The sequence below is a fragment of the Topomyia yanbarensis genome, chromosome 1, assembly GCF_030247195.1.
Source record: "Topomyia yanbarensis strain Yona2022 chromosome 1, ASM3024719v1, whole genome shotgun sequence".
Taxonomy (NCBI): domain Eukaryota; kingdom Metazoa; phylum Arthropoda; class Insecta; order Diptera; family Culicidae; genus Topomyia; species Topomyia yanbarensis.
The window spans coordinates 70,621,059-70,643,650 of record NC_080670.1 but is presented as its reverse complement, the minus strand read 5'-3'; the positions used below and the strand labels follow the sequence as shown (position 1 = coordinate 70,643,650).

The following is a 22,592-nucleotide window of genomic DNA, read 5'->3' as shown; positions in this document are numbered from 1 at the left end:
AATGCGAATATTATGCTCTGTCAGTAATATTTTGAAATTCATGTCAAAACGAGGTTTTTGTAAAAACGTGTGGTAACTTGATCCCCTGGCTACTAGGGCTAAAGAAACAAGGCACACTAGGACTAATAGACACGAATGTTCAGCTAATCACCTGTCCTGACAAATTAATTAATTAGACTACTTTTTTAGATGCGCGACAAACTTTAGTCACAGTAGAAGGTCAAGACAAGTATTTGCGGTAAATCAGTGCTGTTTAACTGGCTTTTCCAACCATCAGTAACTTATATCATAATTTGCTCAGGGAAAAACACATTTTAGACTAATTAATAATGCCAGGCACTTTAAGAAAATGATGTTTTTCTATTTCTATACATTTTGAAAGTGTTTGAGAGAGCTAATGATAGGGATCAAGTGTAACCAGTGTTACAGGGATCAAAGATACCTATTGTATGAGGCGAACAAAATTTATTTTTTTGTATGTGTTGTGAAACTTTTTATTCGAAAAACGTTTTTTTCCTAGACAAAAGCCCTGAGAACGTAATCGTACTTGACAATATTCATATATAATTAGTTCGTCGATCTCATACAACCGTTTAAAAAATTTGTAAAGAGATCTTTGAGATGGACATCAACACATATTTTCTAAAATATTATACAACTTTTCCAAACCAAATGTTATACATTAGATTTGTTTTTAAAACATCATAAACGACAAAATATTTCATTTTCTTTTTATATTGTGGTAACTTTTGATGTATAGATTATGAGATATGGTCAGGGAATCAAATATCCCCAAGGATCAAGTGTCCTCACTCTCCCCTACTGTTCGTCATAATTTCTAATGTTTCTATGTTTGCGAGTCTGTGCAACTCATTTGTGCTAAACTAGGGAGGACGCTTCAAAATCATTTTCAAAATTTTATTCTGAATCCTTTGAAGCGTTTTCTTCGTTAGCACAACAACTTGCCCAGATTGGCACGGCATATAGCATTGCCGGTCTAAATATTTATTTATAAATTAATAGTTTGTTTTTAGGCAGAGCCTAGAATTCCTATATAAACATTTTATATATTTGTTGCATTTTGTTTGGATTCCTTCAATGTGATCCTTAAAAGTGAGTTTTTTTATCGTAAATCAAACCCAAGTATTTAACTTGATCTGACCACGTTAAATTCAAACCATTAAATTTAATAATATGGTTATTATTTGAGAGAAGAAGCTCTTGGCTTATACGGAAACACAATAAATTATGTTTTTGCCGCATTAGTGGAAATTTTCCATTTTTTCAGGTAATTATTGAAAATATTCAATCTTCGTTGTAATCGACTGCAGATAATACGAAGACTCCTACCAGTGGCTGAGATGGTAGTATCATCATAGAAAAGTGACTTTTTACAGCCTGTAGGTAGATTTAGAAGATCAGAGGTAAAAATATTGTATGGGATTGGTGCGACGCCATGAGGGACGCCTGCTTTAACTGGTAGCTTATTAGATTTACAATTCTGCTAAGAAACCTGTAGGGTACGGTTAGTAAGATAATTTTTAATTATCTTTATTATGTAAATTGTAAAATTGAAATCCCACATTTTGGCAATTAATCCTTTGTGCCAAACACTGTCGAAAGCTTTTTCGATGTCTAGAAGAGCAACTCCAGTGGAATTTCCCTTTGAGATATTTGCCTTTATCATGTTAGTTACTCTCACAAGTTGATGAGTAGTTGAATGTCCAATACGTCCAACCCAAACTGCTCAGGAAGAAAAATAGAATTCTCATTGATATGTGACATCATTCTAGTTAGGATGATTTTTTCAAATAATTTACTAATAGAAGGGAGTAAACTAATTGATCGATAGCTAGATGCTTCTGCTGGGTTTTTATCTGGCTTCAAAATAGGAATAATTTTGGCATTTTTCCATCTTTCAGGGAAGTATGCTAATTCAAAGCATTCGTTGAATATTTTGACCAAGTATCTCATGGTGATTTCGGGAAGGGTTTTAAGAAGAATGTTGAAAATTCCATCATAACCTGGAGCTTTCATATTTTTTAACAATTTCATTATGGATTTGATCTCATCATAGTTTGTTTCAACAATATTGTTTAGAGACAATACTTGATTTGAAACGTTTTCATATTTTTGTAAGACTTCGGCTTCAACATGACTTACAACGTTGAGATTAAAATTATGGACGCTCTCAAACTGCTGAGCAAGTTTTCGAGCTTTTTCTTCGTTTGTAAGAAGTATGTGGTCACTTTCCTTCAAAGCTGGAATTGGTTTCTAGTGTTTCTTAAGAACCATAGAAAGTTTCCAGAAAGGTTTGGAATTTGGCTTGATTTGTTCAACCTCTTTCGCGAAATTTTCGTTTCTTAAGAGTGTGAATCTATGCTTAATTTCTTTTTGTAGATCCTGATAGATACATTTCATAGCAGGATCACGAGAACGTTGATATTGACGTCTTCGAACATTCTTCAAGCGAATCAGAAGTTGAAGATCGTCGTCAATAATAGGAGTATAATTTTTTTCTGTGTTGTTGGTACTGATAAATTTCTAGCATCAACGATAGAATTACTTAAATTTTGTAATGCCGTATTAATGTCAGCTTTATTTTGTAAATCAAGGTCATGATTAAAATTATTCTCAATATGAGTTTTGTACCTTTCCCAATTCGCTTTGTGATAATTGAACACTGAGCTAATGGGATTGGAAACAGCTTCTTAAGAAAGTGAAAAAGTTACTGGAAGATGATCAGAATCAAAGTCAGCATGTGTAATCAATTCGCTACAAAGGTGACTTTGATCTGTCAAAACCAAATCAATTGTTGGCAGATTCCTTACAGACGAATAGCACGTAGGACCATTCAGGAACAAAATTGAATAATAACCAGCAGAGCAATCATTAAAAAGTAGTATAACGTTGGAATTGCTTTGAGCATTATTCCAGGCTCGGTGTTTAAATCACCGATTATGAAGAGTTTCGACCGATTTCTTGTAAGTTTTTGTGTGTCTCCCTTCAAGAAATTAATTTGCTAGCCAGTGCACTGAAAAGGCAAATAGGCTGCAGCAATAAAAATGATAACAAGATCAGTTTCAAACTCTCGATCACCTTGGTGTCAAGAGATGGCGTAACGGAATGTTTGATCCTACGATCAACCGCTATTGCTATTCCTCCGCCGAATCCAACAATTCGATCAAATCGATGAATAACAAAATTAGAGTTACTCTTCAATTTATTTTGAATTCTGCCCCCATGTCGCCTATAATGTTTCCACTTTACTCGGACGTGAAACATAATACGTGCTTTTTAAATGCTTTCAAATTATTAACCTCATTACCGTTAAAATGAATTAAATAAAGCTCCTGGATAATTCCAGAGCGTACTGGCGTGTTATCGCCGCTAGCCTTTCTCTTCATAAGAATAACTTGTGAAGGAGAAAAGCCAAGTAAATTTTTCAATTCGTTGGATATTTCATCCAAACTTTGACCTTGTGGTAGCCCTTTCAAGACATCCTTGAATGGTCTATCTGTCTTGAAGTCATTTGAATAAAATTTATATAACTTCTCCGTAAGATACTGGAGTAGTCGTTTGTGGCCAATCAATTCCTCCGCTGTAACTCTACATTCTCCTCTTCGGCCAATCTGAAAAGAGTCTTTCATGTCCGGAAGGAACGTCAAAAGCTCAGTTCGAAAGGCCTTGAAGTCGGAGATCATCACTGTTACCGGCGGAGGTGGTTGCTTTTTCTTCTTATTGGCATTGTGCACAACGCGAGGAAATTTACAAATTTCGTTATCTTCACATTCGGATAAAACATCGAATGAGTTGCTGCAATTAATTGAATTATCGGGTGGAGAAGCCACCCTTTTTCGTTTATTTTTAAAAATTGGAACCCGGCCTTTGTGGGAGGACCCAGGCATGTTGGAAGAATTAAATATTTCTTTAGGCTGAATTGTTCTTGAAAAATGTTTAAGTCTTTTAAAAGACTGATTGAGTAGAAAAAGTAGGTAGTCTTGAGAAAGACTAATTGTCGAAAAAAATATAGGTTGTCTTGAGAAAGACTGTTGCTGTTGAAAAACTCTAGGTCAATCAGGAGCTATCAAGATTGTGACCGGTTCGAACGAAGGTTCAAGCCGGTATGTATTGTATTCATTTCATTCTTTGTATGCATTCCGATCAGTTTATTATCTCATGCTCATGCATCTTATTCGTATCATTCGTTTAACTTATTTTATTCATGCAAAGATATTTCCAAAAGAAAAGTGTTGGATTGAACGAAATGTTTTTGTGTACACGTGCACAATACCATACATATACACTGCTGCCCAATAAAGTAGGTGTGTGATAGATTATTGTGTATTTCTCTCAATTACACATACCAAGTTAAAACAGTCTTAACCCATTATTGCCCAACTTATTTTTCACGCGCATCACAAATTGTGTTTTCCGATCGAAGAAAAATGATGTGATCATTCCAGTATAATTATTTTTGTACTCAACGTAGCTGATATTATAAGGAACAACCAGTGAAAATTTAAGATTGATGGGTTAATCGGATCCTGAGATATCGTGATCGCCGCGGATGAACTTTTCAACAAAATACAACTCCGAGGTAATCGAGTTTTACTATCAGTGCAGCGAGTCAACGGTCTAGCGTATCAAACACTACGTACCGCCTACAAGTGGTGAATGGGTAGAGGTCTATGAATAGCTATAACTTAAGTTGTCGTATTCCGATCTTAATGAAACTTTGAGAAAATTTTCCTCAGTGTATGTAGTTTCAGAATATCTAATTTACAAAAATTCGATTTTTTCATCCTAACAAAAATGTGTAACCCCTTAAGTGAAAATTGATTAAAAACAAAACATAAACACCGGTTTAACCACTCTAACTTCTCTAAACATATTCTGCAAGAGTATATGAACAATATTAACTCGTTGATTATGCCTGTTCTGCGTTATTAATTGAGTAATAGGAGTTATTCTTAGCACCTACTATATATAGTAGGTTGGGCAATAATGGGTTAATCACACCAACCGCACATAAGAGCCTTGGTAGCTGTCAAGTTATTAGTGGGTTGTTGGCGCTGATTATATTTGCAATCTTTGTACAGATGCAAAATAAGATTGCCGCAGGCTTGTTTGTGTGGTCAATATAATAGGTGTGTGAAATATATTAACGGGTTATTATGTTACATAATTCCATTAAACGTTTTATTTGCTAAAGTTTGTATTCGGCGTGCTAATAAATGCATTTGAATGTTAAATAAGTCAAAAATTTGTTATAGAATGTGTCGAGCAGCTCACTGTACTCAAGTGGAACGAGTTTTGCTAAGAAATTTTGTTCAAGAAGATAAGACGTACAAATAAATCACGAATACACTTCGGTGTTGCGAAAGCTTCGTAACAAATGCCTTAAAACCTTTGAAAAAAGGAGACACGCAAAAAACCCAAGAAAACATTTACAGCAGCAGTAGATACAGAACACTAGATTGGGATTCTCGCTGGTGTTCCCATTGTTTTCGCTTCAAAGCATGTTTGTTTTGTTTTCGGTTTATATCTGTCAAAGTGCCGCACGTCTATCTGGTAAGTCTTCGGTCCACATTCTTGGTACACGCAGAAAAAATTAGCTTGTTTGCAAAAACAAACTGTTTAGTTGATGTTCAAGTTGGTAAAATACAGAGTTTGCATATTTTTTATTTTCGTCTCTTTTATACTGCTGTGATGTTTATGCATACAAGACATGCATAAAATTTACAGCAGAAAAAACGAGAGGCAGACCGAAAAATAATGTGAAATTTGCTATGAATCAAACTTCTATGTGGCATACTATTATAATTTTGATTTACGGCACGGCAATTTCAATACTTTTCACATGATATTTATGTGTGACAGATAATTTTGATGTGCTGCTACAAATTGCAAAAAGTCATGTGTGAAATCAATAGATTCAATATAACGAATTTTCTCGGTGTAAATTTTCGACTGTTATTGTTATGAAATGAAAGATTTTGTAAATGCCGCACAAAGAAATGAAAACTTATCAAAATTCAATGTAGGTTTAGACAATTTTTGCATTCTATGTAATGAAAATACACCAGCCACGAATGGCCATTATTTTGCTGGCTATAACACACCAAAATTAGTCGCTATGAAACGACGATAGAGATTTTTTTTTGCTTTTTCTATTTGGCCCATTTGACAGTTATATACCGGAATCAAAACAATGATGTTCCTACCACTGATACCAGCGACAATCCTAATCTAGTATCCTGTATCTACTGGCTGTGCACGCTGACAAAGTCGACATAAATTTGACTTTTACTGTGAGCCGTATTTACCAACATTGCTTCACAGCTTAATGGCAGTGTTGATAAACACGGCTCACAGTAAAAGTCAAATTTATGTTGACTTGCTAGTCGACTTCGTCAGTGTGCACAGCCTAATAAAGAGCGAACACGAAATTATTGCGATACCGAAAATGTCATGCCAATTTTCTTATAATGTTTAAAATCAAACCAAAATTTTAGGGTAGTTTTATACATATACTTACTTCAAAAATCAAAAGAAAAGTTAATCGATGGAGCCTTGAGTGTAAAATTGAACGCATTTTCGCTTGATGCCCACCATCAAAGTCTTTACAGTGTCATCCGGTACCAGTACTCCAGCCCCGGAATTTGCTTAAAATCGGCTTTTATATACGTTTCGTCGTCCATCACACAGCAGCCATATTTTGTCAGCATCTTCTCGTAGAGCTTCCGTGCCCGAGTTTTAGCCGTCGATTGTTGCCGCTCATCGCGGTTTGGGAAGTTCTGCACCTTGTATGTATGTAGTCCAGCTCTCTGCTTTGCATTCTGGACGTAGCTCTGCGACATGCCGATCTTTTTAGCCAAATCACGGCTTGAGACGTTGGGATTTACTTTAATCATCCGCTTCACCTTTCCCTCCGTCTTTTTGTTCTTCGGTCCCGGTTTTCTTCCAGCTCCTTTGCCGTGGTCCAACGTCAACCGCTCCTGGAACCGCTTCAACACTCTGGAGACGGTTGAATGGTGAATGTTCAACATTTTTCCCAACTGCCGGTGCGAAAGATCAGTAAATTCCAGGTGTTTGGAAAGAATTTGTTCTCTCGACTCGCGTTGGTCTACCTCCATTTTCGTTGAATCGAAAAACACGACTTCGAGTTTGACAGCATGTAAACAATACACATCAATGAGAAAGTGTGCAAAATTTGGTTGATTTTTACCCAATGGTCAAAAAGTTATGCCTTGTTGAATGTGTCGCAATAATTTCGTGTTCGCCCTTTACAAAAATTGGTCGACCAACAGCGTTCAATACCGCAACCCTCTAAGAAGGGTTGGTTTCAAAATCGTCCAATGAAGGACGTTCGTTGGACCAATTTGGACAACGTCCAAATCTCGCAAAACATATGATTACGGCTTAAAAGCCAACTGTCAAAATTCTCTTAAAAGAAATTCCGGACAAACCGTTACTCGCTAATCACAGATATTGGTAGTAAAAAAAGAGAAATGTTTTTTCTTTTATTAACTGCTATGAACTGTTTCGCCAGTAATGGTTTGTCCGGAATTTCCTTTCAAAGAGAATTTTGACAGTTGGCTTTTAAGCCGTAAACATATGTTCGTCGAGAAATAACCGTTCAACAAACGTCCATCGTTGGATCCGTGTTGAAAGATTTTGAAACAATTCTTTGGACGTCTCAGTGGGAATTAATCAGTCTTATAATGTAATTGGGCGATTATTATACTGAGGAAAAGCAATCAGCGATACTCAATCTAGTCGACACTATATCAGGTGAATTGCAACCGATTTCTTCCGTAAACGCAGCTGCAACTGTAGCTGACAATCGTCAATTCTTAGTGGTAAATTTTGCTACGAATTTGTATACAAAATCAGATGTTAATAAGCAGTTTAGGTGTAGGTTTAGGTACTGTATCGTTAGAAGACGCTTTTCCGGGAGGTTTAAAGGCAAGCTTCATACGTGCTATTATTGGTCATTTTTTGTGTGATGAATTTAGGTAAGAGCAGAGGTTATAATCCCACAATTCTCTCGAGAATCGGCTTATAAATAATTTGGGGAAGAAATTTAAATCATCGAAAAAAGAGGTTTTCAAATAAACTAACGAATTTCACGTTTAACATTTGAATTGAGAACATAAATGAGCAAGGTATGTGATAGCCTTGAAAGATTGGTTGGCTGCTAGGCAGCCATTTTGTACTATTTAACATCTGCCTTTGCTAAAATCAAAACAACCCAATGTTATTGTACGGGCGACATGGACCTAGAAGCGGCTAGGCCCATCACATGTTGACTATTGTGAAAGTCTGTATATCTCCATAGCGGGTGACAGGAGTGACACCACCATGCTTGACCGCTTGTCAAAATCGTGCAGTCAGCATCACTGCCATGGAAATCAAAACATTAACTTTGAATCGATTGATTAAAAGCTGTAATTAATTAATAAACGTAGTTTTTCTGAATAATACGGTGTCAAATCATCCCACAAGGTGCAAAACGTCGTGTGGAATGCTTGAATGTCGTGTATATTGCCGAACATAAAACTTTGTTTGGGGCTTTATAGCTATAACGCCCTATATACGTAGGTCGCTGTCAAACTCCATATGATGGTATAGGGTTGCCAGAGAGCTGGTACAGACGACTTGTCAAAATAGTGCGCATTTAAAAACGCAGCCGCCAGCAAAAATCCACCTACTGAGACGTCCAAAAAATTGTTTCAAAATCGTTCAACACGGGTCCAACGATGGGCGTTTGTTGAAAGGTTATTTGGACGTTGTCCAAATTGGTCCAACGAATGTCCGTCCATGGGACGATTTTGAAACCAACCGTTCTTAGAGGGCAGTTACACTCATTCCGGAACCGGTTCGGATTTCTGAATGGAGTCATTATGGATTCCAAATCAAATGCAACAACCGATTCCGACTCAGAATCGGTTGTTGCATTTGATTTGGAATGCATAATGACTTCATTCAAGATTCCGAATCAAATTCCGAATGGTTTGACCGGGAAGCTGAATACCCATCGCGTGTAGCTGCAACCCAGTTAAACTCATTCCGGAACCGGTTCGGATTTCTGAATGGAGTCATTATGGATTCCAAATCAAATGCAACAACCGATTCCGACTCAGAATCGGTTGTTGCATTTGATTTGGAATCCCTAATGACTCCATTAAGGATTCCGAATCAAATTCCGGGAACTGTCAAAAAAACGAGGAAAACACAATTTGTTCCGAAGCGCCATCTGGCGGGCAAACAGTGTTGTGTAGAGTATCGCAATTGTTTATCAAATTAATACTATCACAGAGAACAGACATCCATGATCGAACAAAAATATTTAAAAAACGTGTGTAAACATTTGAATTAATATACGAAAAACACTAGCGCCGCCACACCAACCCTATCCCAACTATCCATCAAATCGATTCTGGAACCGGTTCGAAATCCTGGATGGATTCTACATGGAATCTAGCTCAAAGAAAACAACCGATTCCGACTCTATCGGTTGACGCATTTGAGCTGGAATTCATGCTGGAAGTCCGAATCGGTTCCGGACTAGTTTGACTGGGTAGAGGAATAACCGCTGTCAATTCTGTCGCACTCAGCCACAAAAAAACATGACGACAGTAGCGCACCTGGTTTAGATATCCAAACTACCTTCGAAACCGTTATAGATTTTACACAAGTTGAATGCTGAAGATGGACGTCTGTTCTCTGTGATACTATGTTCACACTACGAGTGAAAATATGTTTTAACGCTATCTTTATTTTTTATACGTTTTAGCACAATGGTTCGTAATTACCCGCTGAGACGTCCAAAAAATTGTTTCAAAATCGTTCAACGCGTGTCCAACGTTTGTTGAACGGTTATTTGGACGTTGTCCAAATTGGTCCAACGAACGTCCTTCTTTGGACGATTTTGAAACCAACCGTTCTAAGAGGGTATAAACGAAAGACACAAAAAACATGATGAATATAGTATTCGTCGAGCAGTTGCTGCGATGCAAATGGGAATATCTATACGCGCTGCAGCTCGTGATTTTGAAATTCCGAGATGGACATTGAATTCCAATTTCTTTTATTACCAATCAAAAACATTACATTCATTGATTTATCATTGAAAAATCATAAAAATTTGGTTATTTTCTTTACTAAATCAACCAAAAACGGTTCTATCACATTCGCCCGAATGACATTCGCCCGAAAGTCATTTACCCGAATGACGTTCGCCCGAAAACCATTTACCAGAATGGACCATTTACCCGAATGTCATTAATCCGAATGGACCATTTACCCGAATGCCATCAACCCGAATGGACCACTCGCCCGAATGTCATTAACCCGAATACAACATTCACTCAAGCATAATATAAAGTCGGTAATTGTCTAGTTTAGTGACTTTAGTGATAGAAGTCCGACTTTAATGCGGTTTTTTGCCAAAAGGATGTATTTTAACCTAAATAAACAAAATCCGAGCGGGAAATGTGAAATCTTTAACCAAAGTTTGATAAACTGAACAATAACAAGTGAGCTTATACAGCGGAGCTAGTGGGATGCGGTTTGGCCGCATATCCGAGGCCAAGGATCCGAAGCGGCGCAAAGCCGCTGAGGTTCCGTTGGACGAGGCGTTGATCCAGCCGTCGCCGGAGTTATAAGCAAACCTGTGATCCTCTTGTTTGCCCGGTTTACTCAAACATAGGGGCTATAGCTAGTTTAAAGCCGACTGAGCGGTGCGAAGTCGGACAGTGCACCAGAAAGCGATGTGGCGTAGCCACATTAGTCAACCGTTCACTGACCAATGTGGCTATGCGACATCGCTTTTAGGTGTACTATCCGACGTCACTGAGGTTCTGTTGCCAAAGCCACAAATGCTCTTCAGGTGCAAATTGATGCATATAGGACGCAGTTGTCAGCTCGAGCGGTGAAATCTTGTGATAAACCGGACAAAATAATAAGAAATCTTTCGGAAACACCATCGATCGAGGTAAATATATATTAAGATGTTCCGTTAACGAATTGAATCAATTAAATTAGTAATTATATCTTGCATGGTGGAAGTCCATTTGGCACAACACCGTTGGTAAATAGTAGTTCATAAATGTTATTTGGCGAAGCTAGTCTGATGCGGCTTTGCCACAATTACCGAGGTCGAGGAACCGAAGCGGAGGTCCCTATTCGGCAAACCTGTGATCCATTGGTATGCTTGGTTTACTGAAATATAGGGGTTGATTCCTTCTTTAAATATGAGCAGTTCTTTGAGTTTGTATACCAAATAACCCTCGCAATCAAACCGGTGATCCACTCGTTTGCCCGGTTTACTCACACTTAGGGATTGATTCCTTCTTTTAAACATGAGCAGCTCTTTTTCCCACAATTAGGGGTTGATTGCTTCTTTCAAACATGACAAATCCTTGGATCTGCATGCCAAATAAGTTTGCAAAGAAACTGTTGATCCACTCGTCTGCCCGGTATACTCAAACATAAGGGTTGATTCCTTCTTTCAAAACAAGAGCAATTTCTTGAATCTATATACCAAATAGCTACCAAGATTTCGAGACAGGATGATTCTTCCACCTGATTCACGGATGATTCTTCCATCTAAACCAAAGTTTTTTTTTCAGAAAAATAAAACAACTTGTTCGTCAGACAAAATATTCGGAAGATCACTGAATACAACTAATTTACAAACAAGTTGTTGCCTCGGCTTTCTTGACCCATCAAGCTATTCCAATGGCACTCGAAGAATTTAAGAAAAGTTGTCCAAAGGCTCTCGACGATTTTTTGTATTACATTAGTTAAAATTGTGTTTTTGGTAGGAAGGAAACTAATCAAAAAGTTTCTCGATAACCCTTCTTTGCCCCCCCCCCGCTTCGTGGTCAGTTTTCGAAAATGTGACAAAGATTCCTAGAACCACCAATAATGTGGAAGACTAGCACAATAAATGGAACGGTTTGTTAAGCCGTGGAAATTCTATGGTGTGTTGAGGCAGTTGCGGCTTGAAGAGAAAAATCCTAGCACGTATGTTTTACGTACACTACAAGCGGAACCAACAGCTAAAAATTCCTAAAAGAACTCACGAAAGGACCTAAAACTGGAAACCCTAGTTAAATGATACAAACCAGGTGATTGGATTAACTATTTGACTGGTATACTGCCCATAAACGCATAACAGTCCCATGTGGATTTTTGTCGAAAATGAGTTATCCGTTGGATTGTATTCTGTATCACCACTGAATCACACTGCACAAATAAGATTACCGGGTTTGTTCAGAAAATATAAAAAAAATACCAAAACATGGTTGTCCCATCCATTTGGCTCAATGGATGGGACAATCTTGAACAGCGTTTTTCTCGGCTTGCTGTTTTTCAACATGGGACTCTTATGATGTTATGAGCAGTACCTATAGCTTTAGTGTTAATTTCTTCATAGCATCAAATGTAAAATTTGTATTTCATCTTAATAAATTAAATTTTTTCGATTGACATTTCGATGTTTTTCGGGTATAAGGAATTCGGGTGAATGGCATTCGGGTTTATGTTGCATTCGGGCGAATGTCTTTCGGGTGTTCGTGGAATTCGGGTGAATGACATTCGGGTTTATGTGACATTCGGGCAAATGTCCTTCGGGTAAATGGCTTTATATCCGCATTTAAATGATCATTACGGGTCTTCCATCGGAATACAGCAAAGCAAAATAATATATATTTGTTGTTGGCCATTACGAAAAATATTTCCATGCTCTTAATTTTTGTAAGTTGCTTTCTGAGTCGAGCAACCTCATTCACAAGATCAATCTTCTCTGTTCGCATTTGGTTTAAATATTCTAAAACTACTTTTTTGCAAGGCTTAATTTTTGTTTAGTTTGTATAGGTGTTTAGGTTTGTTCCAGTACTTCATGTGATTTTTTCGGAGAAAACAGCAGTAGAAAATAACACGCTCCTATTTCCACCGATGATTGATGCAGTTGAAAACTGTAAAATTCAACTGTATCGATAATACTAAAAGAAGAACAACAAGCGATTTCCAGGATAACTCTCACGATTTGCCCCAAAGTATTGCGAATCTTTTCTTAAATCCACATTGCGACTTTTCAGCCATGCGCCACAGGGCCGTGCGTTGAATTACGCGCCCATCTAGTTTGCATCAGTGCGAGTGAGAAAACATTTTGACGTTTGTTTTTGTTTCGACCGCACTCGTGTGTATCCCATATAGCAACAACTCGACGAAATGCTATATTATCTCGCGATAGACAATACTCCCAATTTACTCGGCGCTGGAACAAAGACAATTTTTACATGAAGTTGAAATAATTTTCATACTTAGGCTAAATAGTCAGTTACTCGGTTAGACTTCGAAAAGAGAGATAATATGTTTGAATTCGTCTGCCAGAAAATGCCTTTCACTTCATAATTACAGACGGACGTTATGGAAAAAAGCGGAATCTCAAGAAAACAAAAAAAAAAACAAAACGGTAAACAAACGTTGTTTAACGTTTTATATCACAATACGACACTTCCAAGCAGCCCTTTAGTACTTTTAGTTTCCAAGCCGAACGTTTGCCAATGTCACTTTCGTCCAATCACGAGCTGGTTCAGAATTGGTTCAAAAACAGGGGACAGAGCTGGCGGATCCTATCCTAGGTTTATACCTAGGATAGGATCCGCCAGCCAGCGATGCCACACGTTTTTGTGAAATGTCTGTAGAATAATAATTAAAATGTCTGCAAAAGTCCGTAGATAGTTGTGTAAATCCTATTTACACTAGGTTGTTACTTTAAAAGTAGCTTGAAATTAGTAAACTATTGTAAAGGAATCACTCGTATTCAGGTCAAATTATTCTAGTCCAATTTTGTTAAACACTGTTACTCTTTTAAAAGTCTGTAGATTTCTGATTACGTCTGTAGGAGGCCATCAAAAGTCTGTAAAATACAGACATGTCTGTAAATCTGGCATCGCTGCCGCCAGCTGGCTTCTTATATTTTGCTAATCCCTGCTGAAAACGACATACCCCCACTCGACCAATGTTGCCAAAATATTTGTTTTGTTACAGTCGTGTCCAAAACTTAAATTCAAGCATGATTTTTAAAAACACCGTAACTAACAAATGTAAACAAACTGAGATTATTACTCCCCCGCATTCTGCGCATCTTAATGTACATGCTGACAAACTTTCGTTTCATTATTCAGTAATGCAGTTGAAAAATGCGTAATCGAAATAATGACGAACAAACAACTGACACATCAACAGTGCATAAATACAGTTTCGTCATGTTAGTTACGTTAGGTTTGGTCACAGATAACAGACGTTTAAGCTCGATTTGAATCGTGTGTAAATACCCGCTGCTGAAATTGCGAATAAATCAGACATCTGAAACATGTTTGGCAAACGTTTGCAGATGGCGCAGTGATCACTACAATGCAGTTAGAGTGCAGCTGTCAAACACGTGTAGCAAACAGTTGCGCAGATGGCAATAGTGAAACACGGATTTTCAACGTATATCAATTTGAAAGTTTACACAGGTTTTTGAAGAAATTTTGTTCTAGCCTAAACGTCTGTTATCTGTGGTTTGGTACTGCTGTAACACTTACGTTATTTCAATTTAATCGGTTTTTGTAACTAAATCATTAAAAAATACTACAATCGTTCTACTAAAATGCTCAATATAGGTAATGTTTCTATAAGAGGAACAAGAGCACGCAGTTCCTTAATTCTAGCCAATATTTTAGAGGAAAAGAATGTAAGTTATGTTACTCTAAGCACCACTAATACACTTTCAGCACATTTTTAATTTGATTCTTTAAATCTATCCTACAGAAGATCAACTCTAAATACTTGTGACAATGCGAACAAAAATGAGATACTAAACTCGACTAATTGAAAAATGTCGAAAGTGTAAGAGTGATGCTCAGAATAACGTAACCTTTATTTGTCTTCAACACACTGCTCAAAAGTGACAAACTAGAAATGTTGGTTGTCCTCATCGGCATACTGCCTCGGCGAAACAGTTCAGTCGTAGTATTGATTAAAAATTGATAAGATTGGTTACCACAATTGACGAAACTGAAATAACGTAAGTGCAACAAAGATACCAAAACTAACGAAAGTAAAACGACGAAACTGTGAGCGTGATAGTAATAACATCGTAACTTTAATTTTTCTTCATAACGCTCTTTTGAATGTCTTGATCGCGAATGTTCGTTCCATTCAATGAAAAGGCACCTTTGGTGAGCATTTTGACTGAATAATTGGAGTAATAATCGGCATGGTTTTTAAATAACATTTAAAACAAAACTTCGAAAATGTCATCGCCATTTTCTCTGTTTGGGTCAAATGCGAGTTTCGCTGCTTTCAAAAATCATGCTTAAATTGTTCTGATTAAAATATTCTATATTATGTATCAATTTCACGCTCCGGGAAAAACCAATGATTTAGTCTTTATATCCGCATTTAAATGATCATTACGGGTCTTCCATCGGAATACAGCAAAGCAAAATAATATATATTAGTTGTTGGCCATTACGAAAAATATTTCCATGCTCTTAATTTTTGTAAGTTGCTTTTTGAGTCGAGCAACCTCATTCACAAGATCAACCTTCTCTGTTCGCTTTTGGTTTAAATATTCTAAAACTACTTTTTTGCAAGGCTTAATTTTTGTTTAGTTTGTATAGGTGTTTAGGTTTGTTCCAGTACTTCATGTGATTTTTTCGGAGAAAACAGCAGTAGAAAATAACACGCTCCTATTTCCACCGATGATTGATGCAGTTGAAAACTGTAAAATTCAACTGTATCGATAATACTAAAAGAAGAACAACAAGCGATTTCCAGGATAACTCTCACGATTTGCCCCAAAGTATTGCGAATCTTTTCTTAAATCCACATTGCGACTTTTCAGCCATGCGCCACAGGGCCGTGCGTTGAATTACGCGTCCATCTAGTTTGCATCAGTGCGAGTGAGAAAACATTTTGACGTTTGTTTTTGTTTCGACCGCACTCGTGTGTATCCCATATAGCAAAAACTCGACGAAATGCTATATTATCTCGCGATAGACAATAGGTTTGTTCCAGTACCAGGAGAAACTGGAAGTGCTCCGGAGCAAACAGGGAGAAAATCGTTCCTGTACTATCTTCTTCTCTTTTTTCTTCTTCTGGTGGCAAACCGGAGTGAAAAGGAGCAAGAATTTTTTGCTCTGGAGCAACAGGGAGTAACTTCCATGTACTGGAACAAACCTAATACTCCCAATTTACTCGGCGCTGGAACAAAGACAATTTTTACATGAAGTTGAAATAATTTTCATACTTAGGCTAAATAGTCAGTTACTCGGTTAGGCTTCGAAAAGAGAGATATGTTTGAATTCGTCTGCCAGAAAATGCCTTTCACTTCATAATTACAGACGGACGTTATGGAAAGAAAGCGGAATCTCAAGAAAACAAAAAAAAAACAAAACGGTAAACAAACGTTGTTTTACGTTTTATATCACAATACGACAACACTTCCAAGCAGCCCTTTAGTACTTTTAGTTTCCAAGCCGAACGTTTGCCAATGTCACTTTCGTCCAATCACGAGCTGGTTCAGAATTGGTTCAAAAACAGGGGACAGAGCTGGCGGATCCTATCCTAGGGTCGGATATAAAAGCGGCAACACTGCAAACTACAAAGTCGCGTGTTTTTTTCTCGCTCCTGTGTTCCGTGGGTTTTTTTCCGTCAGAAACGTCTCGGTTCCCTCTAGTGTGCGTGCCGCTTCTGTGGAAACACTGTCCACGTCCGCTTTTAAAGGTTTTCGTCAAAAGTTTTCGGTCGTTCGCGAAGTTTTTAGCTGCCGTGTGTGTGACTCACTACGCCGGAAGTGATCGTTCTGCAATTTACTTTCGTGCTCTAAGCTGTAATAATTGCATATTCCCATTTGTACTAAATTAATCAACACCGGAAATAGAGTTTCTAAACCCAAAACTGCCGAAATTTGGAACTCTAATACCGTACCGAAGGCTGCCTAGGTACGCGTTACATAACCTCAAATCCAAAGCCCAACTGCCTATGTAATGCCGAAAGAAGAAAACTGCAACATTTGCAACAAAGTAAATCCACCACGAAAGAAAGGCAAGAAATCCCAAACAGACGACAAGAATACCATTGGCTGGATATGCTGCGACAGATGCCTAGAATGGGTACACACTGTATGCGCCCGAATTAATGAGCAAATTGCTAAGGAAACATCTAAATGTTGGTACTATTGTGAAAACTGTACAATTCGTGGAAGTCTCATTCCAAAAAATGATGTCAGTGTTAGCACTTATACAGCTAACATAAGCAAATTCAAGACCTTTCCACCACAATCCAGCAACTACAGGGCGAATTACATACCCTCCGCTCCACCAACAAAAAACAAATTGATCGACTCCATAACAGCATCAAAACCGCCGACCGAACGGAAGAAAAACGTACTGTTCAGAACAAATTCGCGGAGGAGCTAGAGAAAAAACTTGAAGTAATCCAATCCGGTGCTAAGTTAGCGAACACTTGCTCCCAAAACGTCAACAGCTGTCGTATCGCGCTGAATAAAATTCCTGTCCACGAAGGTGAAAACGTCCGTCAATTGGTTGAACATTTCCTGCGATTCCTAGGGATCCAGAAAGTGATAACACACGTTGTGAATTGCTTCCGTCTTCCCATAAAACCCTCTAAGTGGTCTGACCGTACACTTACGCCGACCATCATTGTCATTTTTGACGGCAAAGAATCGAAAGACATAGTACTACGTCGCTACTTTGAACAACACAAGCGCGCAACACTGTGTAACCTAAAACCCGATCTTCCGCTCGAATATCGCTTCACAGCAAACGAAGTGCTCTCCATCGACGTGTTTCGCACACGTAACCTAGCCCTTCGCCTAAAACACAAAGGAGTACTACAATCCGTATATGTTCGAAACAACGCAGTATCTATTCGGATCGCTGGACAAAACCATTACACCCGTGTACAAGATACAAATCATCTAATAGAACTTACTGGTGCTTCGCAGGAATCCGACGACTCGTCTATGTTCTTTCATGCTTTGGCGAATGAGTCTGCCATCTCCTCGCAATAAACCACAATCATCCTACCTAAACCGACACAGACAGTACATCGAACAATGCCTAACTTTTCGAATCTCCGAATCGGACATCTTAACGTTCGAGGGCTTGAATGTCATGTTGACGGCCTGAAGCTCCTTCTAAATCGCAATCACTTTTCACTTTTTCGCCACCACTGAAACAAAACTAAAAATATCAGCTCCCGTAGGACCTATTCGTGTAGACGGTTATAACTTTTTACGTCATTCCTTGCCAACAAACCGTGGACGCGCCACTAAAACCTGTGGTGGTGTAGGTATCTACGTGCAGAAAGGAATAAGCGCTGTTCCTGTAGCAAAATCAGACTTCATTCCCAGTATCCCTATTGCGCATCGATTCGAGTTTCTAGCAGTTCAAACACAGATAAATAACCTTAACATCGGAATCGTAGTTATCTACAATCCCTCTGGATCCAACCAGCTCTTCGCACAAAACTACGAGAAACTGCTGTTCGATTTAGTAAACTTCAACTTCGATCGAATTTATGTTGTTGGCGACTTCAATATTAATGTTAATACCACTGTGCCCACCGCAAACAATCATGCTCTAACTAACATCCATAACGTTTTCAATCTCCACATATTGCCGACCAACTCTACAAGAATCACCGACACCAGCAGTTCCACCATCGACCTCCTAATTACGGACTGTCCAAACGCAATTCAGGTTTCGAAGACATCTACAGCAAACACGATCTCCGACCACGAGGTAGTCTACCTAATTGCAGACATAAGAGTAGCGAAGTCGCTACCACGTCGCATAAAAATCCGTAACTTCCGACGTGTAGATCCAGTACGCCTACAAGCCGACCTCATTGCAAGAGGTAATCAAGACATCTTTGAAGAAAATGACATAGAAACCAATGGTCTTATGGTAACCGAACTCCTTAAAAACCTTCTTACCCAACATGCACCCGAAACAGAGATTGTCATTAAGGACAAACGCACGCCGTGGATCTCCCGGGAGGTCGAACAAGCGATAAAATTCCGTAACCTGTCTTACACATTGTACGCACGCAATCCCAATAAAAGAAGAGGAGACGCACAGTGGCGGGACTATATAAGCAAGCGCGACAAAGCAAATATCCTGATTTCAGCAGCAAAGAAGCGATACGCAGAAAGGAATTTCGGTTGTGAAATACCTGTGAAAAAACTCTGGAACAACCTTCGCCGAGAGGGAATCCACAATAACAAAAACAATACAGACCCTGCTGCCGGAAGCATCCGCATCGAACAACTCAACGACTTCTTCACTGACGGGCACCTACAGCTACGTACACGAACAGTACACCTAAGTGATTCGCCAGCAAGAGCGCTTCCGGATTTCGCTAATAATGGATTTCGCTTTGAACACACGAATTCGATCAATGTGTCTAAGAAGATATACGAAATTACAACATGCGCAACAGGAATCGACGACATACCCATCTCATTCATCAAGCTATTAGGCCCTCACATCCTTCCGATCCTCGTTCACCTCTTCAATACGATAATCGATAGTTGCAGGTTTCCGAAAATCTGGAAAAAGGCCATCATAACGCCGATTCCAAAATCTGCCAATCCCGTCGAGCCAAAAGACTATCGACCAATTAGTGTCCTCCCAACCATCTCTAAAATATTCGAGAAAATTCTGCTCGACCAGATCTCTAGCTATCTGGACAACCATCAACTACAGCTGCTTGCCAAACATCAATCAGGATATCGAAAACGTCATAGTACTACCACCGCCCTAACAAAAGTCGTACACGATATCTATACCAACCTAGACGAAGGCAACTGTACTGTGATGGTTCTTGTCGACCTGTCGCTCGCTTTCAACTGCGTAAATCACCGGATACTCCGCAAAAAGCTAGAGGAAGAGTTTGGTTTCTATGCTGATGCATGCGACCTGTTGACATCATACCTGAAGCACCGTACTCTGCTTGTCAAAGTGGATGGGAAGAAGTCAGCGGAAAGAGTTCTCACAGATGGAACTCCCCAAGGATCCTGCCTCAGTGCACTGTTACGCCGACGATATGCAATATCGAAATATGATCAATATACTAAATGCTGATCTCAACGCAATCGAACAGTGGACAGCGAGCAACAAACTTTTCCCAAACCCACGCAAAACCCAGGGTATAATTTTCTGCAAACAAGGTAACATCACACCTCAAAGCAGGATCTCATTTTGCGGAGAGATTATCCCGCTGTCCAAAGAAGTCACCAATCTAGGATTAAAAATGGACTGCAACTTAAAATGGGCGACACAGGTAAACGATATCACAAAGAAAGTATTCGGCACATTAAGGACTTTCCGCCGTTTCGCATCTGTCCTTTCGACACCCACACGCCGGAAGCTGATGCTAGCAGTTATCGTACCTTATCTCACATACAGTGACACGGTATATGTTCCAGGTTTATCAACTCAGTTAAAAGAACAACTACTAAGATGCTTTAAAGCCGGAGTTCGCTTTGTGTATAACATCCGGAGAAGGGAGTCTACAGCCGCTGTCCGCAACACAATTCTAGGGCGGGACCTCATGCAGCACTACCAGTTCCGCATTAACTGCTTCATGCATAGCGTGTTCTACGAATCGCACCCAGGATATATCCTGAAACATCTTCAGAAAAGCTTCTCTGAGCGCACAAGCTCATTCCACATCCCAATGAACACTACCAGCAGCAGAAAAAGTGTGCTGATTTACGGAGCCCTTAGCTGGAACGCGCTTCCAACGGAAACAAAGAATAAAGCCGAATTTACACCTATCCGATCCGTTTCAGTGCCGGTTCAGTTCCGTGCACGGACGCCAATATTCTTTCATACAAATCAAATGCAAGCGTTCACACTTGTCCGGCACGGCACCGTCCCGGACAAGTGTGAATGCTTGCATTTGAAGTTTATGAAAGAATTTTGGCGTCCGTGCACGGAACTGAACCGGCACTGAAACGGATCGGATAGGTGAAAATTCGGCTTAAGCCGACAATCACTAGCTTCAAGAAATCACTAAACGAGATCTGAATGGGCTATCAGAAACCAGAACTTATTGACGTGTATATTAGTACTTCTATTTGTTAAAAGTGTAATGTTATTTTTCCTTGACCTGAAAAACAGTTTTCACTACCAGGTTCTCGTTAACACTAATAAAATTCCAAATTTGCCCCCACTTACTCTAAGGATTGCGTGTAATTACCTGCTTTGGTTATCTATGTTTTTGGCTTCCACAGTGCCATTTTTCGAGAGTTCGTGACATCGCAAGCATACATCTTTATGCTGGTTATCTAGTATTATCCGAAACCTTAGGCATTTCGAGCAAAACGAATATTTACAAGAAGGGCAACCGCGCTGAAAAACGCAAACTGTTGATTCTGCTACCGTGAAAATTTCATTCTTACTTCTCTCAATAATAGTCCAAAACGCTTCGTACACCCATTACAAGCCATTGAAATAATTGGTGCTACTTGAAGTCAACGGAACTGTATAAATTTGATATTAGGCAATCCACAAGACATTATAATATTATGTTTGTTTTTTTTTTTCCTTTGCTGTGTCAAGCAGAGATGCCAGATACTTTTTTCAAATGTCTGCAATAATAATTTTAAAAGTCTGGGAAGTGCCAAAAATATCAGGAAAACTAATATTTCAAGGATTTTCTTCCATTTAATTCCACTATGTTTTAAAACATAGTGGAATTAAATGGAAGAAAACCTTTGAAATATTACGTACATTCCACTAAGACCTCCGTTCGCGTATATATTGTAAGAAAAACTATTCTTGACCAAAAATGACTTATTAATGATGTGTTATATTAAATGAAAATATTGCATTTATAGCCCAAGATAAGTAGAGCAAAATAGCTTATTGAAGAAAAACCTTAAGTAAATAATGTTGTAATTTGAAACTAGTGAAACCAAAAGCCTTTATTTTCAAAAATCTGTAAATATCAGCAACCAAACTAAAAAATCTGTAAATATCTGCAATTAAACAAAAAAAAATTGCAAATATGTGCGTCATCAAAAATTCTGCAACTAAAATTAAAAGTCTGCGAATTTCCAGACATGTCTGCAAATCTGGCATCTCTACTGTCAAGTGAGTTTCAATCAATCCCTGTCCAAAAAATGCGGACGAACATGGTCAGGCGATTTAAAAAGTTTGACGTTTGACTCAACTCGCCTGTGCTAATTGCCCCTAGGAACAAATGCAATTTGCGAATGCGATTTAAAGGCAATTTCAATACTTAAACAAATTTTCTGGCGGCTGAAATGGACTTGGTTGTTTTTTGCGTTTTTCAAACATGGCGGTTCATGTTTGGCTTAAGTTTAAAATTGTTTTTTTAAACAATTGGCGTGTTCCCACCTGTATTTTTTTTGTTTAGTGCACTTAATTTATGTGGTTTTCGTTTGAAGCGAAACTGAGTCAGTTCCTAACCCCAACTGCTGTCAAAATGTATGAACTGACAGCAGTTGGGGTTAGAACCTGACTCAGTTT

The 22,592-nt window shown here is 38.6% G+C and overlaps 1 protein-coding gene across 2 annotated transcripts in view; it reads right to left on the bottom strand.

The window, feature by feature from the left end:
* The window catches only part of LOC131677889 (abscission/NoCut checkpoint regulator), a 58,475-nt gene extending 36,807 nt beyond the window's left edge, over positions 1–21,668 (bottom strand). For both annotated transcript variants that reach the window (XM_058957979.1, XM_058957978.1), the window contains exons 1-2: positions 21,500–21,668; positions 21,298–21,449 (exon numbers count right to left, since the gene is read on the bottom strand). In XM_058957979.1, coding sequence (XP_058813962.1) covers positions 21,298–21,449; positions 21,500–21,547 — 200 coding nt within the window. In that variant the 5' untranslated portion in view covers positions 21,548–21,668. The remainder of the gene's footprint in view (positions 1–21,297; positions 21,450–21,499) is intronic.
* Between the last annotated feature and the right edge of the window lie 924 nt (positions 21,669–22,592).